Source organism: Quercus suber, unplaced genomic scaffold, assembly GCF_002906115.3.
Source record: "Quercus suber isolate HL8 unplaced genomic scaffold, Cork oak 2.0 scaffold_412, whole genome shotgun sequence".
NCBI lineage: Eukaryota > Viridiplantae > Streptophyta > Magnoliopsida > Fagales > Fagaceae > Quercus > Quercus suber.
Genome location: NW_027069863.1, coordinates 247150 through 268558, shown reverse-complemented (window position 1 = coordinate 268558; position 21409 = coordinate 247150). Strand labels below are relative to the sequence as shown.

General features: G+C 38.9%; 1 protein-coding gene and 1 non-coding gene across 2 annotated transcripts in view; one reads left to right on the top strand and one right to left on the bottom strand.

Moving 5' to 3' along the window:
* Positions 1-799: 799 nt before the first annotated feature.
* The window catches only part of LOC112031950 (callose synthase 2), a 105012-nt gene continuing 84402 nt past the window's right edge, over positions 800-21409 (top strand). Inside the window, 3 exon segments of the mRNA XM_065761438.1 lie at positions 800-1174; positions 2976-3203; positions 20723-20823. Coding sequence (XP_065617510.1) covers positions 3017-3203; positions 20723-20823 — 288 coding nt within the window. The 5' untranslated portion in view covers positions 800-1174; positions 2976-3016.
* On the bottom strand, positions 1524-1665 carry LOC112031956 (small nucleolar RNA snoR145). The gene has a single exon (XR_002885035.1). It is a non-coding gene; the product is annotated as a small nucleolar RNA snoR145 (small nucleolar RNA).

Here is a 21409-nt window from a genome sequence, read left to right as displayed (position 1 = left end):
AAGAATCATCTTAAATTTTCAAGGGAGAAGGATTAGCTGTGCTCAATCCCATCTAAATTAATGGTGTCATTAATCAGTCATTGCCTCTCCCAGGTAACTACTAAGAAAATCAACTTTTTCTGCATGACATTTGATCTCTTAAGTCCTACCTGCTCCAATTTTATTTTATTATCATTTTTTTAAAAGGAGGTCAGTGTGAAACTAAATATGTCTATTTCACTCCCATAAAAAAAAAAAAAAAAAGAGTCTATTTCACAGAAGAAGAGGATAAACTAGAAAAGGATAAACTAGAAACAAGCAGCAAAAAATATTGAATTCATCTTCTAATTGGACAGAAAGAGCAGCCTGGAAAGAAAGCAATTGACTTTTTTACTCACATTCACACCGCCAGTCTTAAAGCAGTCGCCAACTACTCTTGTCTCACTCTCACACACTGAATATATAAATAAAAGATTCCGCTCTCACCACCTAAGAGTTTCCCATTAAATATTTTTATTTATTAGCAATAATTGTTTGGAACCATTTTTGTTAACTAAAGTCATCTTGGACTGTCTTTTAATTCCACTTCTCTGTTCCTGTTTAGGGTTGGCAATTTTTACCCGGCCCAGTCCGACCCTAATGGGCCGAGTTTTATCCGATCCGCTAAAGAATATGGTCGGTATAGATTAAAAAAAACCCGAAGTGGGTCAGGTCGGGTTTTATTTAAAAAACCCGAGACCCGACCCGAAATTCGGCCCGGTAAAAACCCGATTAATTGAAATTACTAAAATACCCTAATATATATATACCTAAAGTTTCTAACCCTAATTCCCATTTCTTCTGCACTCACTCACTCAGCAGCCTCCCTACACTCCCTCCCTCTCAATCCGATACAGTCCTACACTCCCTCACCCTCACTCCACCGTGAACACCACCAAAAACCCAGACGGCGAGATACCCAACCACCAAATCACAACACCACCGCCTCACCACCACCGTCACAAACCCCACCCTCGAGCTGTCGCCGTTTTTCTTCGCCAAATCGGAGCTGTCGTCGCTTTTCTTCACCAAATCGGAGCATCAGTTTTTTCTTCAGGCTTGACCAAATCGGAGAGCATCAGATTCAGCTTCAGCCTTCAGCCAAATCGAAGAGGATCAGCTTCAGCCAAATCGGAGAGGATCAGATTTTCTTCAGGTATTTACTCGAGAAGATATCTTTATTGATGGTGTTGGGTTTCTCGGATTTCAGAGACAGATAGAATGAGAGATGGTGTTGGTTTTTGATTTTTGATTTTTTGGGTGTAAATGTGTAATCCAGGACCATTTTGATTTTATGAATATTGGGCTTGCTTTGTAAAAAAGTTGATTTTGAATCTGATCATTTCCATTTTCCAAAATCATTTCCTTCACATACGTACACAGTAAGTATTTATGTCTGAATTAGGACACAAAATCATTTTTAAGGAGAGTAAAAATTAAAAACATTACCAGAATCTCTAAATGTTTTTTCCCCCAAAAATGAAATGAAGTCAAAGATGAAATATTTGAATGTAGCCGAAGGTTCAGAATGGTCCAAAACAAAAGCTTTTTGGGCATTCTACGATTCGGCATATAACTGTGCGAAGGAATTATTATTAGTATTTGTGTTAGAGAGAGATTCCCCCCTCTCTGCTGGGACCTTCGCATAATAATAATAATAATACATTTCAATTGTAATGTATGAAAATTAGATCTAAAAATAAAACCGAGCCCATAACAGAAAAATATATATATATATATATATATATTGGGCTCGGTGATCTGCTTTCAATACAATTTTCGAAGGCAAACTTGGATAAGAGTGCATCGATTTTGTACGGTGCTCCCTCCATAGGTCCCTCGGTAATTTTAAAAAGAAAAAAATTAATTAAATTGAAGATGCTCAGTGAATACGAACCAGAATATAATTCATCTTGCTTGATGCTTTATGATTATAACAAATCAACCAGCAAGCAATCGATTTGGGCTCAATTTTTTTTTTTTTTTTGGTTGGGCCCCGTTTGGGCCCAATTCCTAAACGGGCCCGTGGGACCTGCGGGTCCAGCTGGGGCGGGTCCGGGCCCTGGGAAAAAACCCGGTACCCTAAACGGGCCGGGTCCGGGTTACGGATCTTGCCCTGCGGGTCGGGTCCGGGGTATGAAAAAACCCAGCCCGAACCCAACCCGTTGCCATCCCTATTCCTGTTTGTGTTGACTACCTAGAACCCAGTTCTTAAATTTGAAGATGTTGTCTTTTGCTTCATTGTTTACTGACTGAAGGCGGAGACATATAGTTCTGTGTATATGTGAGGTACATATAAGGTTTTGTTTGTGTGTGTAATATATGGCTTAGTTGAGGTATGTTTTACATGTGAATTTGGAAACATATATTAGACTTCATTAATTCTTTGTTTCTGTACTTTGGTTTCTTTCCTTAATTATAGAAAAAAAAATTCTATTCCACTTTGTTTGATGCTAACAGGTGATGTAGGACAGAGTCTACAAAATTTCCCTTGTTATTTTAGGTTTAGATTATTTATTTCAAGTGATTTTAATGATTTTAAGTGAAATTAGGCTTCTATTATGGTTAAGTATTATTTAGAATTTATTTTATAATATATTTTCTTGTGTGTCAAGTTTTATGGATCTTTTAAATAGGTCTTGAAGTCTATAATTTTAAATAATTCAAATTTCAATAAATAAAAATAAGAGATTTTCTCTATTACTTTGTGGTGGTTTCATTTTTTTATAGGCATTCCGCTGCATTAGGAAGTGAACCTAAAGAATAGGAGATAACTGGATAGAGAGTTTTTTATTTTTTTATTTTTAACTCTTTTGCTTTTTTGGTGTTTTTTTAGTATTTTGAATTTGTAAAAAATGGAGTCAAATATTGAATTATGCTCAGTTGATCAGTTTGATGAAGTTTTTGAATTCCATGATTTATACTTTACGTGAAGAATATATGATTGGTTCTGACAGGTATACAAAGTGGCTTGAGTTATACTTGTTTGGGTCCGGAGATGTCACATGGAAGCGGGTCTGGTCAGCCACCGCCTGTGCGGCGGATTTTGAGGACTCAGACTGCCGGGAATTTAGGAGATCCGACCTTAGATAGTGAGGTGCTGCCTTCTTCCTTGCTTGAGATTGCTCCAATTCTTCGTGTGGCTAATGAAGTCGAGGCTAGCAATCCAAGAGTTGCTTATCTCTGTAAGTTGCAGTTTTATTTATACTAGACACTAATATGTATACACTCTTAATAATTAAATAAAAAATATCAATTTTTCCTATAAAAAAAAAAAAAGAAAAAACTTTTTTTTTTTTTTAGACACTTTCTTAAGAAATCAAAAAGTAAGGTAAGGAAATATTCATTTCTAAATAATATAAACTTACAAAATATTGTGCATAAATTTACATCATCTCTCTTATATTTACTTGCCGTTTGGTATTTCCAATTAATTGTTATCAATCGATATCGGTTGCTCATGTTCTCTTCCTCTTTATTTTCATTCATTCTTCTTACTTGCTCCAAAAAATCAAATGATGTAAATATAATATAGTAATGGTTTCCAAAACATTTCTAATGGCTAAAGATTGTTTGTTTTCCTTTATATATTTTAAATTTGGATATGTTTTCTCCCAATTTTTTTGGTAACTTTTTTCTTTTATTCGTTTTCACGCTTCTCGTCTCACAACTTTTAATTTCTCAAAAGAAAAAAAATCATTCTTCTTATTTATTGATTGGTTTGGGGTATAGATACATAGCAAGAGATGCGAGCATATATCACCCTGATATAGGATTTTTTTTTCCCCCATTTTGGTTTGAGTTTTTTTTTTTTGGGTCCTAATATATAGTATTTATTTCAATTTTTTTTTTTCACTGATTCTAATTATTTATTCATTATATGATTTTTCAATGGAGATAGAGTTTTGATTTTATGACAGTTTGATGTGGGATTTATTTCCTCGTTAGCATACTTTAATTTAAAAAAAAAAAAAAAATCCTTCTAGTATATCATAGGGTTTGTTTGGTTGGAGATAGATAATTAAGAAAATAGAAAATAGAGAGGGAATGGAAAAGTGGGGAGATAAAAGACATTTTAGTTTTCTCTCAAGATGTTTGGTTTGTGAGTGGAAAAGTGAAGGAATAGAAAACTCTTTTGTTTGGTTAAAAAGAAAAATGAGGGGATGAAAAATATAATTTTTGTAAATTTACTCTCATACCCTTATTAGATAAAATAAAAAAATAAAAAAAAGTAGCACATTATATTTTTATTTAAAAAATGTGTATGGATAGACGCTTCATTTTTTTTAATATTTAAAATGAGTACAAAAACTCAAATTTGTTGAGGAAATGCTTAAAAAAAACTAATGAGGAAAAAAAACCCCAAACAAATTAAAAAAAGGGATTTGAAAAACATAAGGAATGAGTAGAGATGGAAGAAAAGGATGAAAAAAAAAATGAGAAGAGACGGTAGAAGAGGACTAAACCAAAAAGGGAGAGAAGAATCTCGTAAAGGTGGCATTTTTGTTCAAAAAAACGCCCCAACCATTTTTGGGCTGATTTTCTTTCCAGTTTCATCCCTGATTTGGGGAGGAAACATTTTGGTGATTCTAGAGAGAAAATATCAGAGCCCTACCAATTTCCTCTCCTAAATTTATTCCAACCAAACACCAAAAAAAATAATTTTCTCTCCACTTTTCTCTCCCCTTTTTCATCTCTCTAAAATGACCCCAACCAAATACATTTGGGAATGGGTTTGAAGGGCAAACAAGATCATGAGGACAATGAAAGTAATCATATTAGAGACTGTTCTTGTGGCTAACCTGTCAACCAACATTTTCTAAATTTCAATGATATTTCATACTTAAATGGTGTATCATACAAATAAGACTTCATATTTATGACCTTGTCCTTTAAGCTTATTTTGATTATGCAAAGATGCTGGAGGATTTCAAGGTACAACTTGTATCAAGAATTTTGGAAGGCGTTGTAATAGATTGGTGGAACAATATGCAATAATTTAGAATACAAAGAGGTAGGCCTAGCTTCATGGGTAAGAATAAAAAGATTGATGGTTATTTTTTTTTTTTCCTTGTGATTATGATGAAACATTATTTTACACAAATTATAATCATAGGAAAAATAACTATTTGAAGGGGATTGAGGCGATAATCTCAATATTTGTTCATTTGGGAGAATCAAAATTTGGATGTCATTCTTGGAGAGGAATTTCCAATTTTTAGAATAATTTTATTATTAAAGAAATCGAAAAAGATCATGTTTTGACAAAGGTTAACAAGTTAGAAGACAAAAATTTGAAAATAAGATAATATTTTCAAAAAAGAAAATATGGAGTTAATTAAGGAGATTGACAAAAATCATAAGAGACTATAATAAATACTATAGAAGATTTAGTTGAAGTTAAATATGAGGGTATAATCCTAAGGTCTCAAGATCCCATTAACAATGTATCAAAGATATTGATTTTTTTGGAGTAGGAATTGTAAATTTTGTCATTAATCCTTTGTACTGATGTTGCAAATCAATTGAAAGTTAATGAAAAGAAATTTTATGTTACATTTTCCCAAGGATACAAGCTTTTTTTTGAAATATTTAAGTAGCTTCTTATTTATAGCTGAATATTTCAATTTTAGACAAAAACTTAAGGCCAAATTTCATTAAAGTGGAGGGGTCGGATGCAATACAAAATATGAGGGTTAAATTTTATTGTTTCTTAATTTTTGAATTTTTTTTATATAATTTTCAAAAATCTAGGGCTTATGATTTTATTATCTTGATTATAGATTTTAATACTTTCCAAGTCAAATTACAGTCTATTATGGAATTATATCAATTAGGATAGGTTAAGGAATATTATTACTAATAAAATAAGCTTTTGTAGCCTTAAAAGTTATCATGCCTTTTGAGTGGAATTTGTGATATGTCTTTGTGCTGAAACTATATTCTCTCGTCCTTGTATGTGTGTGTGTTTGATTCTCAAAATAAATAAATAAGGTTTATACAACCTTTAAATAAGCTTGTAATCTATAAAAGGAAATATTAATTTTCTTTCAATAAAAAGTTTGCTGTTTATTTATTTATGGTAGATTCCAAAGAATATATATATTTATGATATTCAAGGAAGTCAAATGAGGAGTTCATCCCGATGGGTCCGTAGTTGGCAGGTCCCACCAGAAGCAACACAAACCTTGACGGGTCAGTGGCGGAGTATTCCATCCTGATGAGTCAAAGTGCTCGAAGGACTCTATTGGACAAAAATACCCTTATTAGTGTTTGCATGTTCTGGGCGATGAGTAGGGTACCCGACGACCCCTTGATACGTAATGATCGTCAAGGCAGAACGTGTCGGGCGGTGTCAAGGAAGGTACCTAACAACTGCTAGGTCCTTGACGACTCCTTAGTACTTGATGATGCATTGATACGTGACGATTGTTAGGGTGGAGCGTGTCGCGTGGTGTTAGGGAAGGAACTTGACAATCGTTGGGTACTTGACGACCGCTGGGTACCTGACGACTCATTGATACGTGACGACTGTCAGGGCGAAACATGTCTCATGGTGTCAAGGAAGGTACCTGACGACTGCTGGGTACTTGACGACCCCTTCGTACATGACGACCCTTTGATACGTGACGACTGTCAGGACGGAGTGTGGCGTATAGTGCCACGTTCCCTTTGTGACCGACGATACTTTTGGTGACCGAAGATTCTTTTGGTAAGCTTAAGATACTTTTAGTGACCGAGGACTCTAGGGTGTTAGAAAATTTTTTCTAACTAGTGAAAATATTCCCTATCAGTTGCCCCCCATTTCATAGTCTTCACGTAAATGTATGAGTGCGGAATATGAAGGCTTATGTTGTAATCGTAGAGTGTTGGGGGGTTTTTTTGCTTGCCACCCACTCCATGAGCAATTTAATTGGAGGATCGTTACTTAAGTTGATTGTCATCAAAGGATTGCTACTTGACTCGATCATCTTTGGAGGGTTGTTCGTCACCTTGGTGACTTGGTTCAATGATTTCTATTTAAGTCAATCATCTTTAGAGGATTGCTTGGATCGTTCGTCACCTTGGTGAATTGGTTAGATGATTTCTACTTGAGTCGATTATCTTGGGAGGATCACTTGGATCTTTCCTCACCTTGGTAACCTGGATCATTCATCACCCTGTAGGTAAGAAGATTTAGATCTTTTACCGAGGCACTTGTCAGTGGATTGGTTCGTCTGTCCACCCATAGGTAGAAGGACTTAAATTTTTTACCAAGGCATATGTGAATGGCTTGGTTCGTCCGTCCTCCAGTAGGTAGGAAGACTTAGATCTTTTACCAAGGCACTCGTGAGTGTCTTAGTTTGTTTGTCCACCCGTAGGTAGGAAGACTTAGACTATTGACCAAGGTAGTCGTGGGTGGCCTAGTTCATCCGTCCTTTAGTAGGTAGGAAGACTTAGATCTTATACCAAGGCACTCGTGAGTGGCTTAGTTCCTTTGTCCATCCGTAGGTAGAAAGACTTAGACTATTGACCAAGGTAGTCATGGGTGGTTGGTTCATCAGTCCTCCAGTAGGTAGGAAGACTTAGATCTTATACAAAAGCACTCGTGAGTGGCTTAGTTCGTTCGTCCATCCGTAAGTAGAAGGACTTAGACTATTGACCAAGGTAGTATTGAGTGGCTATTTCATCCGTCCACCCATAGGTAGGAAGACTTAGATTTTTGACCAAGGTACTCGTAGGTGGCTTGGTTTGTCCGTCCACCTTGTAGGTAGAAGGGCTTAGACTTTTGACCAAGGCATTCATGGGTGGCTTAGTTTGTCTGTCTACCCGAAGGTAGGAAGACTTAGATTTTTGACCAAGGCACTCGTGGGTGACTTGGTTCATCCCTCCACCCGTAGGTAGGACTTAAATTTTTTACCAAGGCACTTGTGAGTGGCTTGGTTCATTCCTCTTCCTATAGGTAGGAAGAATGAGATGTTTTATCAAGGCACTTGTGGATGACTTGGTTCGTCCGTCCACCTGGGGGTAGGAGGACTTAAAACTTTTTTACCAAGGCACTCATGAGTCAGAAAGGATTTCTGCTTTCTTTCGTATTGACTCAAAAGGTTTTTTCTTTAGCTTTCGAAGGTGGTAGAATAGACTCCTATGCTATTCATGAATGACGGGGTAAGTTCCATGGCTCCATTAGGGTGGGTCGGCTGGGTTTGGATTGGATTATTGCTTGTTTGGCAGACCTTGATCAGTGGAACTTTCAAAAACAACCTTTTTTCAAACGTTTACGTGAGAACTATAAACTTTTGGAGTTTGCTAGTAGATCTAACAAGGGAGGCTTATTTGTGGAAATCTCTGAATACCACAATGGTGCAAGAAGGGGTTGCCTACGGATTCCAGAGGGGACCAAGATAGGTGGGTGGACTTTGTTTGGAAGAAGATTACGTGACTATTTTTTGGGAAAGACGACTGCTGGACCGGAGAAAAAAGTGGTGGCCGGAGGCGGAGAGTTTGAAAAAGCAGTTGACATGCAAAAATCTCAAGTCTGGAAAAAATTAAATGGCCACGAAAATAAAGGGAGTAATTTTCGTTTTGTGAAGCATATTCCAAATATAATTGGTCAGTGCAATCAGTTTGAGCATTTGGGGGGATTTGATGTTTCTAATAAGTCAAATTCTGCTAGTGTGTCAACAGCTGGCAGGCCTGTACGTGCTAATCATTTAAAATGGACCCAGGCCCACTTTTGTTTAAAAATTTCTATTGACTTAATGGGTGAGAGTAAGAGGACCGTTTCTTGGGGTAAACAGCCCATTGTAAGCAGACCTGACCCAGCCCACCAACCCAATCGTGAGAATGGGTCGGGCCAGCCATCTTTAGACATTTCAAGTCAAGTCTGTTTTGACGATGGGTCCGTTGACTTGCAACATATAGAATGGGTGACTAGGGAAGGATCAGGCACACACGAGGAAGAGAAAGGGGAGTTCCAATGCTCCGGCGATGAACTGGGTGGAGTTCCTGTTGCGGAAACGAAGTCCGATGAGGAACTAGGGAATCGCAAGGAAGAGGCAGGGGAGATCCAGAGCTCCGGCGAGAGACGGAGCTGCTCTATCGTCAATGTCACGAAGCTCGATGTTCCTGTTTCGGGTTCAGATGAGCACGGTACTTTTGTGGAGGCAGTTTGGAGCGCCGATAGAGAACCGGCCCAATCCCCTGATGTCGCAGATTGTATGGTGGGTCAAGGGTCTGGGTTGGTGGTTGCCGATACCTCAGGTGGAGATTATTCGACAACCGTTGATGATTCTGGATGTCCAGTTCAGGTTCAGAGCCAATTGGTGGTGGGTTCGGACTTGAATTTTCCTATTTTTGAGGTGGGTCGTGGTTTGATTGATTCTAAGGTTCCTAGACTGAATTGGGATGACTCTTCGTTTTCGGATAAGGGTGAGGAGACTGTGAATCCTGAGGTCATTACACCTCTGGCTCTGTGGGATCCAAAAGGTTCTCATGATCTCGTCTCTGGTTCAGATGGGTGTTCAGTGGAAGAGGTTTTGGAGCCTTCAGAATGGGTGAGAAGGATGATTGGCGGTTTTGGTGCTTTTGTGGGTTTCCCAATTTGATTGTTGTGAAAGACAATGTATTGATTTTTTTCTAAAACTTGAGAGGGTTTGGGAGCAGCAAGCAAATGCTGTTACTTCTCGTCGGGTAAGCAATTCAACCCAAAAGGGGATGAGGGAGTTAAGAAATTTGTTCTCTTCTATTAATTATGATGGACATTCTGGTAGAAGTTCTAGAGGCTGTTTGAAATCCTCTATTTTGGGTTCGTCTGTTGGTAAATGAATTTAAAATTTGTCATGGAATGTGAGGGGCTTAAATAATCCTCATAAGAGAGATGTTGTGAAGAATCTTTTAAGGGAATGGAAGTGTGATATCGTATGTTTTCAGGAATCTAAACTGGACAACACCAGTTCCAGCTTGGTAAAAAGCCTCTGGGGTAGCCCTTTTGTAGATTGGGGGGCCTTAGATGCCATACATACAGCTGGTGGTGTCATTTTGATGTGGGATAGAAGGGTATTTGAGAGAGTGGATTTAGTGGTTGGTAGTTTTTCAATTTCAGTTTTGTTGAAGGGAGTGTCAGATGGCTTTGAATGGATTTGTTCAGGGGTGTATGGACCGACTGATGGAAGTTTTAGGGATGCAATGTGGGCTGAATTAGATTTAGTGAGATCACGGTGGGCTGGGGCTTGGTGCCTGTTTGGTGATTTCAATGTTATTCGTTACCCGGGTGAGAGACTTGGCTGTAATTCTTTTAGTCCAGCGATGTTTAATTTCTTGGATTTTATTGCAAAACATTCACTGATTGATTTGCCTCTGGTAGGAGGTGAATATACTTGGTTTCGAGACTCGGCGGATAATCCTTCTATGTCTAGACTTGATAGAGTTCTGATGACAACAGATTGGGAAGAGCATTTCTTAGATGTGACTCAAAGGACTCTCCCTAGGGTGGTGTCGGATCATTGTCCTTTGCTAGTGGAGGCGGGTGGTATGTCAAGGGGAAAGAGCCCTTTTAGATTTGAAAATATGTGGTTAAAGGTGGAGGGTTTTGTGGATAAGGTTCGTCAGTGGTGGAATGGTTATCATTTCGTGGGACCTCCAAGTTACATTCTAGCTTGTAAGTTAAAAGCCCTTAAAAGGGATTTGAAGCATTGGAACAAGCATGTTTTTGGAGATGTAGCTTTTAGAAAAAAGAGTTTATTGACTGAGCTCTTAGACATTGATAGGAGAGAAGAGATGCAGATGTTGACTCAAGAGGACCGGAATAGAAGGGTAGTGGTTATATCCGATTTAGACTATTTGGCTTCTTTGGAAGAGATTTCTTGGAGGCAGAAATCCAAGGCTCTTTTTATCAAAGAAGGTGATAACAACACACGGTTCTTTCATAGAATTGCCAATTCCCATAGGCGGAACAATCAGATTAGGGGAGTGGAGGTGGATGGCGTTCTCTTTGAGGAGGAGTCAGTTGTTACAGATCAGGTGGTGGGTTTTTATAAGAGATTATATCAGGAACTGGAAGCTTGGAGACCTACTATTGATGGGTTAGAGTTCACGTGTCTAGATGAAACTGAGAGGGATATGTTGGAGAGAGAGTTTGAGAAGGAGGAGATTATTGAGGCCCTTAAGGAGGCGGAAGGTGATAAGGCTCCTGGGCCAGATGGGTCTACTATGGCTTTCTTTCAGAAATGCTGGAGTGTTTTAGAAGGGGATGTTTTGGCTTTCTTCAAAGATTTTCACAGTCAGTGCGTTTTTGAGAAATCTCTAAATGCCACGTTTCTTTGTTTGATCCCCAAGAAGACCAATGCAGTAAATATCAAAGACTTTCGTCCTATTAGTCTCGTGGGTAGCCTTTATAAACTTTTGGCTAAGGTGCTGGCTCATAGACTTAGAGGGGTTTTGGATAAATTGATTTCTGACTCTCAAAATTCTTTTGTGGGAGGGAGACAAATCCTGGATTCGGTTCTAATCGCCAATGAATGCTTAGACAGCAGGTTGAAGAGTGGTGTTCCTGGTGTTATAATTAAGCTGGACATTGAGAAAGCTTATGATCATGTGAACTGGAATGCACTATTTTATCTCATGGATAGGATGGGATTTGGGGCAAGGTGGAGTAGGTGGATTAAGGCGTGCATCTTTACAGTTAAATTTTCAGTTCTGGTTAATGGATCTCCTGCGGGTTTCTTTGGTAGTTCTCGTGGTCTTCGCCAAGGGGATCCTTTGTCTCCGCTTTTATTTCTCATGGTTATGGAGGTGTTGAGTAGGCTATTGAAGAGGACAGAAAATGGCGGTTTTCTTTGTGGATTTCAAGCGAGGTCCCATAGACATGGGGGTATCCATATCTCTCACATTCTTTTTGCTGATGATACTATATTGTTTTGTGATGCTTCTAGGGATCAGTTATTATATGTGCGAATGGTGCTGATCTTCTTTGAAGCCATTACAGGCTTGCAAGTTAATGTAGGCAAGAGTGAGATTGTTCCTGTTGGCGTTGTTGGGAATTTGAATGGTTTGGCTCGTATCCTTTGTTGCAAGGTGGGTACTCTGCCCATGAGATATTTGGGCATGCCTCTCGGGGCACACTATAAGGATTCATCCATTTGGAATCCTATTATAGAAAAGATGGAGAAACGGCTGGTTGGATGGAAAAGACTTTACTTGTCGAAAGGAGGTAGGCTTACTTTGTTAAAGAGTACCTTATCGAGTCTTCCCACTTACTATTTATCGTTGTTTACTATCCCTCAGGCTGTGGCAGCAAGAATTGAAAGGATTCAGAGGAATTTCCTTTGGGGGGCCTCAGAGGAGGTCTTTAAGTATCCTTTAGTTGCATGGGATAAGGTATGCTTGCCCGTCGAATGTGGTGGTTTGGGAATCCGGAGGGTTAGGCTGTTTAACAAGGCTTTGCTTGGGAAGTGGTTGTGGCGTTTTGGGAGAGAGAATTATAGACTATGGCGTCAGGTTATAGCAGACAAATATGGGGAGGCAAGAGGAGGCTGGTGCACTAGAGGGATAAGAGGTGCTCACCGGTGTGGGATGTGGAGGAGTATCACAGAAGGAACAGGAAAATTCTTTAGTCAGATTCTGTATAATGTGGGGGAGGGCAGCCGTGTTCGTTTTTGGCACGACCCATGGTGTGGGCCTACTTCGTTGAAGGAACTCTTCCCTTCTATGTATGCTTGCTCAGTCTCTAAAGAAGCATGGGTATCTGACTTGGTTGTTTCAAATTCAGAAGGAGGTAGGAGTTGGAATTTATTGTTTCGTCATGGTCCTCAGGATTGGCAGACAACCACTGTCTACTCATTCTTTGAGCTTATTTATTCCTCTATGCCGAGGGGTGAGGGGGAAGATCAGTTAGTCTGGCGATTGACTACATCTGGTGTTTTTGATGTGCGCTCCTTTTATAAGCTATTATCTAGTCCTATCATTGATGATTTTCCTTGGGAGTGTATATGGCGAAATAAGGTGCCTAAACGGGTGTCTTTCTTCTTATGGACAGCAGCTAATGATGGGATACTCACCATTGACAATCTTATTAAGAAAAGTCAGTTTTTGGTCAATAGATGTTGTTTATGTTGCTGCGATGGGGAATCAGTGGATCACCTTCTTCTTCACTGTAAGTTCTCTCATGCATTATGGTGTGAAGTTTTTGCCGTGTTTGGGATTCAATGGGTAATGCCAAGGTTAGTGAACTCTTTTCTTTATTTGGAGAAATTGGATTGGAAAGCATCGTTCATCCATTTGGAATATGGTCCCGGCTTGTTCAATCCCCTGCATAAACACTTACCTAGCAAAAAAAAAAAAAAAAAAAAAATTTTTTTTCGTACTTTGTTTCTTTGGGCTCGTGTTTGGGGCTGGACAAACTGCACTGCTGTATCAGTAAAAAAAAAAAAAAAAAAAATTTTTTTTCGTACTTTGTTTCTTTGGGCTCGTGTTTGGGGCTGGACAAACTGCACTGCTGTATCAGATTTTTTAGTTTCTATTTCCTGTAGCTCTTGATCTTCATGTATTTGGTTCATTGTTCTAAGTGTTCACCATCGTGAACATGATGTTCAATTTTTTCAATAAAAGTTTTATTACCTATCAAAAAAAATAAATTTTTGACCAAGGCACTCGTGAGTGGCTTAGTTCGTCCATCCACCCGTAGGTAGGAAGACTTAGACTTTTGACTAAGGCACTCGTGGGTGGCTTAGTTCTTTCGTCCACCTCGTAGGTAGGAGGACTTAAATTTTTTGCCAAGGCACTCATGAGTGGCTTGGTTTGTTTGTCCTCCCGTAGGTAAGAAGACTTAGATTTTTGACCAAGGCATTCATGGGTGGCTTGGTTTATCCATCACACCTGTCGGTAGGAAGACTTAAATTTTTTAGCAAGGCACTCATGGATGGCTTGGTTTGTTAGTCCACCCGTAGGTAGGAAGGCTTAGATTTTTGACCAAGACACTCGTGGTTGGCTTGGTTCTTCTGTCCACCCATAGGTGACTTTGGTTATTGTTATTTCCTCTTGGGGATGACTTTACTTTGGATTGTCCATCGTAAGTGACTTTGGTTTTCTGTCTACCCGTAGGTGACTTTAGTCGTCCGTCCACCTGTAGGTGACTTTGGTCATTGTCCTTCCATCTTAGGGATGACTTTAATTTAGACCGTTCACCCGTAGGCAACCTTAGTTTTCAATTTGCCTGTAGGTGACTTTAGTTGTCCGTCCACTCATAGGGGACTTTGGTTATTGTCCTTCCCTTTTGGGGATGACTTTTTGTTGGACTGTCCATTCATAGGTGACTTTGTTTTTATGTCTACCAATAGGTGACTTTAGTCGTTTGTCCACCCATAGGCGACTTTGGTTGTTGTCCTTCCCTCTTGGGGATGGCTCCGTAGGTGACTTTAGTCGTCTGTCCACCTATAGGTGACTTTGGTCATTGTTCTTCCATCTTGGGGATGACTTTACTTTGGATCGTTCACCCTTAGGCGACAATAGTTTTCTGTCCACCTGTAGGCGACTTTAGTCGTCCGTCCACTCATAGGTGACTTTAGTTTTTGGCCTTCCCTCTTGGGGATGACTTTATGTTGGATCGTCCACCCGTAGGCGACTTTGGCTTTACGTCCACCTGTAGGCGACTTTAGTCGTCTATCCACCTATAGGCGACTTTGGTTGTTGTCCTTCCCTTTTGGGGATGACTTTATATTGGACTGTCCACCCATAAGTGACTTTGGTTGTTGTCCTTCCATTTTGGGAATGACTTTACTTTGGACCGTTCACTGGTAGGCGACCTTAGTTTTCTGTCCACTTGTAGTTGACTTTAGTCATCCGTCCACCCATAGGCGACTTTGGTTGTTGCCCTTCCCTCTTAGGGATGACTTTACGTTGGATCGTTCACCCATAGGCAACTTTGGTCGTTGTCCTTCCCTTTTGGGGATGACTTTATGTTGGAGCATCCACCTGTAGGCAACTTTAGTCGTTTGCCCACCCATAGGCGACTTTGGTCGTTCGTTCGAATGAGGGTTGTTCTGTCTTGCCCTTTTCTTTGTCTTGCCCTCTCAGGCTATCATAGCATTTTCGGCATTCATGTACTTGGTGGCTTTGTATAGCATGTCTGTCATCGCCTTTGGGTTATTCTTGTAGACGGAGAAGAGGAATTCTCCAGAGCATAGCTTGTTGGTGAAGGCTGTGACTAACACCTTATCATTGGCTTCGTCAATCAAGAGGGCTTCCTTGTTGAATCGAGACACATAGGACCTCAAGTTCTCATCTTCTCATTGCTTGATGTTCTGAAGACTTATCGAGGACCTCTTGTGTCTTCGTCCGCCAATGAAGTGCGTGACGAAGTGCCCACTCAACTTCTTAAAAGTTGAGACGGAGCTTGGAGTAATCTTGCTGAACCATACTCTAGCTGGTCCTTTGAGCGTGGTTGGGAATGCTCTGCACATTATTTCATTGGGCACGCCATGTAGGTGCATGAGAGTTTTGAACGACTCTAGGTAATTGAGCGGATCTTTCAACCCGTCGTATATCTCAACTTGGGGCATTCAGAACTTGGGCAAAAGTGGACACTCGTCCTCTCATGGCGTTCATTATCATGTCTATCTTTTCTTTCGTAATTTGCATATCTTATGCCATGCGTATTGTGCCGCCCTCCAGCTCTGTCTAACAATCAGTGTCCTTTCGTTTGTTGCACTTGCTGGCGACATTGCTTTCTTCTTGATCTTATTTTTCACGTTGGTTACCTGTTAGGAGATGACTATCGTAGTGCTCATAATTGAGCTGATTGCTGGTTTGGACGCGACGTTCATTCATCAGGTTCATCTGTTCTTCGAGATCCTTATTTCGCTGAGTAAATTGCTTGACGGCTGTAACGAGGGTTTGCATTTGCCTCCCCAAGGCATTAAAGGGTTTTTTGGTTTCCAAGTTTGTGGTAGTCATTAACTATGTCTGGACCATGCAACTCTTCATCTTAGAAGCAGTGATATGGCTGATTACTCGGTTTCTCACAGACGGTGCCAACTGATGATGCATAAAATCGTCAATGAGTTAATCGTCCACACGTGTCAAATGAGGTACCTAAAGAACAAAGAAGATGAAGAACCTATAGAGAGCACCGGTGGAGTGTCGGCCAAAGACCCTTCGAAGGTTAAGTTAGTGATAGAAGAATTTCTAATAACTCAAAAGTGTAAGAGTTAGGAAATTGCACGTGCCTTAAGGAAGAAGAGACCTAGTGCTCATATAGTGGTGTAGAGCTGACCAAGATCCCTTGAATAAAGGTTTTTTCCTCGTAGAGAAGATTTGGAGTTAAGATCCCAAGATCTTGAGCTTTTCTTCCCATATAGGGAAGACATGAGTGTAGAGTATGGTCTTTGGGTGTGTAGTGCAAGTTATTTCCATAAAAGGATGCATAAAGTGAAGAATATGTAAAGGTTTGTGGGACCCAGTTACTCAACTATCGGTATGACCATTTGTTCGTCGGTATGAATACGGAGGATAAAACGTGACCATCTGTCGAGTACATATGCAACCATTCATTGGGCATATACGTGGAGCACTGATTTTTAGAGACTTTAAGGAAGTCAAATGAGGAGTTCATCCTGACGGCTCCATAGTTGGCAGGTCCCACCAGAAGAGTCACAAACTTTGACAGGTCAGTGGCGAAGTATTCCATCCTGATGGGTCAAAGTGCTCGAAGGACTCTATTGGACGAAAATACCCTTTTTAGTGTCTGCATGTTTTGGGCGATGAGTAGGGTACTCGACGACCCCTTGATACGTAATGACCATCAAGGCGGAGCGCATCGGGTGGTGTCAAGGCAGAACGTGGTGTTAGGGAAGGTACCTGACGACTGCTGGGTACCTGACGACTCATTGATACGTGATGACCGTCAGGGCATAATGTGTCACGCAGTGTCAGGGAAGGTTCCTGACAACTGCTGGGTACCTGACGACCCATTGGTACCTGACAACACATTGATACGTGATGACTGTTAGGATGGAATGTGGTGCATGGTGCCATGCTCCCTTTGTGACCGACGGTACTTTTGGTGGCCGAAGATTCTTTTGGTAAGCTCATGATACTTTTGGTGACCGAAGACTTTAAAGTGTTAGAAAAAATTTTATAACTAGTGAAAATATTCCCTATCAATATATCTTTATGTCATGCCCCAAACTCGAAAGAGTCCAAAACATGAGGAAAACATCTCAAAGGTACCTGTAAATTTTGTTCATTTTGACAATTCAATCCAAATAAAATCATATCAGGTACTAATATCAAGAATTATCATAATAATTCCATTAAATATACTCCCAAAGTAAGTCAGAGCTCTATGTAATAAATACAATGACCATTGATCACAAAAGAATCGAGGTTTGAATAAATAATTACATATCATCAACTGTCCCATTAGTGGAAGTAAAGGCATATCCACTATTAGATACAAAAGAATTAGGTCAAGCCTACTCTTAAGTTATACATCATCAATTATCTTCATCACAAAAGTCAGCCTCCATCAGCAGTTAGTCTAACTACTGCTAGCCACCAAAAAAAGCTGTATCTTTTTTTTTTTGATAAATGAAAATTAGAAGTAAAGTGGACAAGCTGTTGCTGCCCAGGATCGAACTGGGGACCTTCAGTGTGTAAGACTGAGTGAGAACCAAAAAAAAAAGCTGTATCAAAATGATAGTTGCCTACTTTGAAAAAATTTGTAAAATAATGGAATGAGACAGAGTCTAGTAAGCAGCATAATTAATGGAGGTGGGGGAAATGCAAGTTTCATGATAACGAACATTTTACAAAACATGTTATAATTTGGGAATTTCCATTTAATTTATGCAAAAATAATTTCATTAAGCGCATGACAAGAACAATAGGAATAGTTTAGTACCAAGCTTCCAAAAATAACTTTGAAACTACATTCCATTCACTGTAAACCATAAAAATATCAAATACCATTTCAAAACTAGAAAACCTCACCTAAGATGCAACAAGGACCAACAAGGACGGAGATATCACCTAGACATCATACCGCCACAAACAAGTTAGAGCCCAAACACACTGGCATGATATGTACCTCTTTTGGCATGTGGTCTATTGGCCCTGCCAAGCTTCACCCACACCTTCAAGGATTTACCTATCCCTTCCATGGGTAGCAGGGGATAACACGTCATGTAGTACCTCTTTTGCATTTGGTCTCTTGGCCTTCCCTAGCCTTACCCACACACTCAAGGATTTACCTCTTCCCCTCACGGGTAGCAAGGAATGACGTGTTGCACAGTACCCCTTGTGCATGTGGTCTTTTGGCCCTATAGGCAGCGGCCTCACCCACACACTCAAGGATTTACCCGTGTCATGCAAAGTGTGAGTCTCCAACTTGGATTGTTGTCACCAAGACGGGGTAATCACCAACATCATAGCACAAGGGCAAAGCCACATCAAAAACTCACAAGTTCAATGTATTCAAAATACATAGTTTACTTCCAAGTAGTTTCATAAGGTATTATAACAACCAAATATCCACAATATTCTCAAAAGTATTTCTTTTTAAAAATGACATAAAGTCCATGAATTCCTTATCATAGGATTAAGTCAAAGATGCTCATATTTTCCATGTCAACAATCCATGCATTTCCCCAAATGCAATACCAAATATGATGCATTTTTATATATAATAATATATAATAGGGTCACAACACAACACTTTTAAGAAGACATAGATCGATATATAGTTTCCCAAATGTGTTTGATCCAAAAACAACATTTATGCAACATGATTATTTTCCAAAAAAATCCCATTAAAAAGCTACTTACCTTGCAACCCGCCAAAAGCCTAATTCTCTAAACTCTAAAGGAGATTAGCTAGAACCTAAACAATGCCAAGCAATCTTATCACGATAAGTATAAAGCTTGACATTGTGTCTAGCTATGAATTAGAGATTGATAACTAAGCAATTAATTAGGTAAGCCTAAGTATTTAACCTCACAAATAATATATTCTACTTCCAAAGTTTCTCAACAAATTAGTTTACAAGGCATAGATTCTCATTATACTCATAAATCATTCAAGATATCACCCCTAACATCAAAACCAAAACACTTTATAAGTGGTTCCCACAAGATTTACCCCACATTAATAAGAGACCCATTGTGATACCCCAATTTGATTGATTGTGTGATGTGTGTAAGTGTGTGATGAGTCCCACATCGGGTATTTATTGGGTAGATTTGGGCTTTATTAACAACTACAAGGAGTCTCAATTGTGACTAGTCCTTTTGAGGTATAGCGCAGAGGTGGCTAGCGCTTTTCCTTGGGTCGTTACACCCATGGTACCAAAAATCACAATATCCTTCAAGACTAACAATTTAAATCTTTAACTAGCTCCAAGTAAACTCATTAAAATTATATTTACCATTTATCACATTAAAAAGCCAAAACCGCCAAATCTTCACCACTTAGACAACCACCATTGTAAAAACTATAAACCCACTCGTCAAATAATTTCTCCAACACAAAACCCATATATAAACACATGAATATCACTTTCAAAGCTTAGATAAAGAAAACTTCTAGCAAAAGCTTATAAACCCACCAAAAGATTAGAAATTTTACCTTAAATAAAATGGATGAAATGGATGAAGATGCCTTAGAGATTCCTAAAGAGTTTTCCGGTGATCTTGCCGGAAAAATGATGGAGTATATGGTGGTGTGGAGTATACCGGTGGGGAGTGAGTGAGAGGAGTGTCTGTTGTGTTGAGAGAAAATGGAAAAAGAAGAGAAGAGCCAAGAATGAGTGTGGCCGGCCAAAGAGAGAAAAGAGATATTTTGGAAATGAGTGGTGGGGAGCAAATGGGTAGTTGGGGTAACGCGTGTGGCTCTCCAAAAATCTGATCCTCTCCCTTTTTTTTTTTTTTTTTTTTTTTTTTTAGTATTGGGCTGGGGCGTTACCCTTTATGCATGTATGTATCTAAAGTTGTGTGAGGTAAATATTGTGTCCTGCACAAGACTTCAGAGGGATGGGTGCTTTATAATTCATACTACCATGCACCTTTTATCCTGTAACGATACCTTGCAGATATGAATGCAATTGGTCTTTTGCTGGAGGCAATGGTTAATTACTTAATCAACTGAATATTCAGTTAGGTCATGGTGTTACAACATCTATTCTGTTTGTTTGTTTGATTGATTTTTTTTTCATAGTTTACAAACTTTTGCAGGTTTTGAGAGACCATAGTAGGTAGCCTTATCTTTAAATTATTGGAGAGGCTAATTCCTATACTTAAATCCGCAACTAGTTGCTTTCAGGGGAAGAGACAAGTCATTAGACCAAGACTCTAATTAGTTGTTTTTGTTATATGTATCTTTCTATCTGTATCTTTATTTATTTTGTTGTTTATGTTTTTTACCCTTCATAATTTATATCGGGAAATACTGGCCTGTTTTCCTTAACTCACATTTATATTGTTTATTTGGGTTTTTCTACTATCAATCTCATTTTAGATCAAATTCAATTGCGAGGCATTATTTTTTTCATTGCTACTATTGTTTCTCCAAACTAATGAATCACTGCATTTGGTTTTTGTATATATATGATATGTCATGCCCTAGCAGAATTTAACATGGTGCATATCTCTGAACGAATGCAATAATGGGAATTTTTTGAACTCTGATATGTATCTGAACACAAATGCATATTTATGTCAATGCTGGAATTAGGTCGGCTTTATGCCTCTGAAAAAGCTCACAGACTAGATCCAACATCTAGTGGACGTGGTGTTCGCCAATTCAAAACTGCACTTCTTCAACATCTAGAAATGGTACGCTCTAAAATCACTTGCCCATTACATCATTTTTCTCTGGTACGCAATATTATTCTTGAAGTATCTCAATCAAACGGTTAAAAATTTAAATAAAGAAGTGTTTCTTTTAGGATGAATTTATTATTATTATTATATTGTACTTTATTTATGAGAATTTAAACTTCCGCCACATTATGAATTAGTTATTTTATTCAAACAAATGGAGAAATACAAAAGGAGAAACTGTTAGGACAGTATAACATGCTATTAGTATGAATTGCATAAAAAATTGACAATTTAAATTTCTAAAGACTAAGAAACTTGACAATTTAGATGAGGAATATGCCACACACGGTGTGGAACCCTGTTCTGAATGCAACCTCAATATAGAACCTGCCCGAGCATAGAGATTTCATATATGCCTCATACCTGCAGCTTTGTTCCACTTTTCCACCTTAAACCCAAGCTACTTTTTATTTTAGGCACACAACCCAAGTCCCAAGAGACTTTTATACCAATAGCTTTGTCATCATTGCCAGTACAAAGAAAGGCATTAATTTTCTTCTTTGTCAGCTAAATTAATCTTCTAGGAAGTATGAATAAT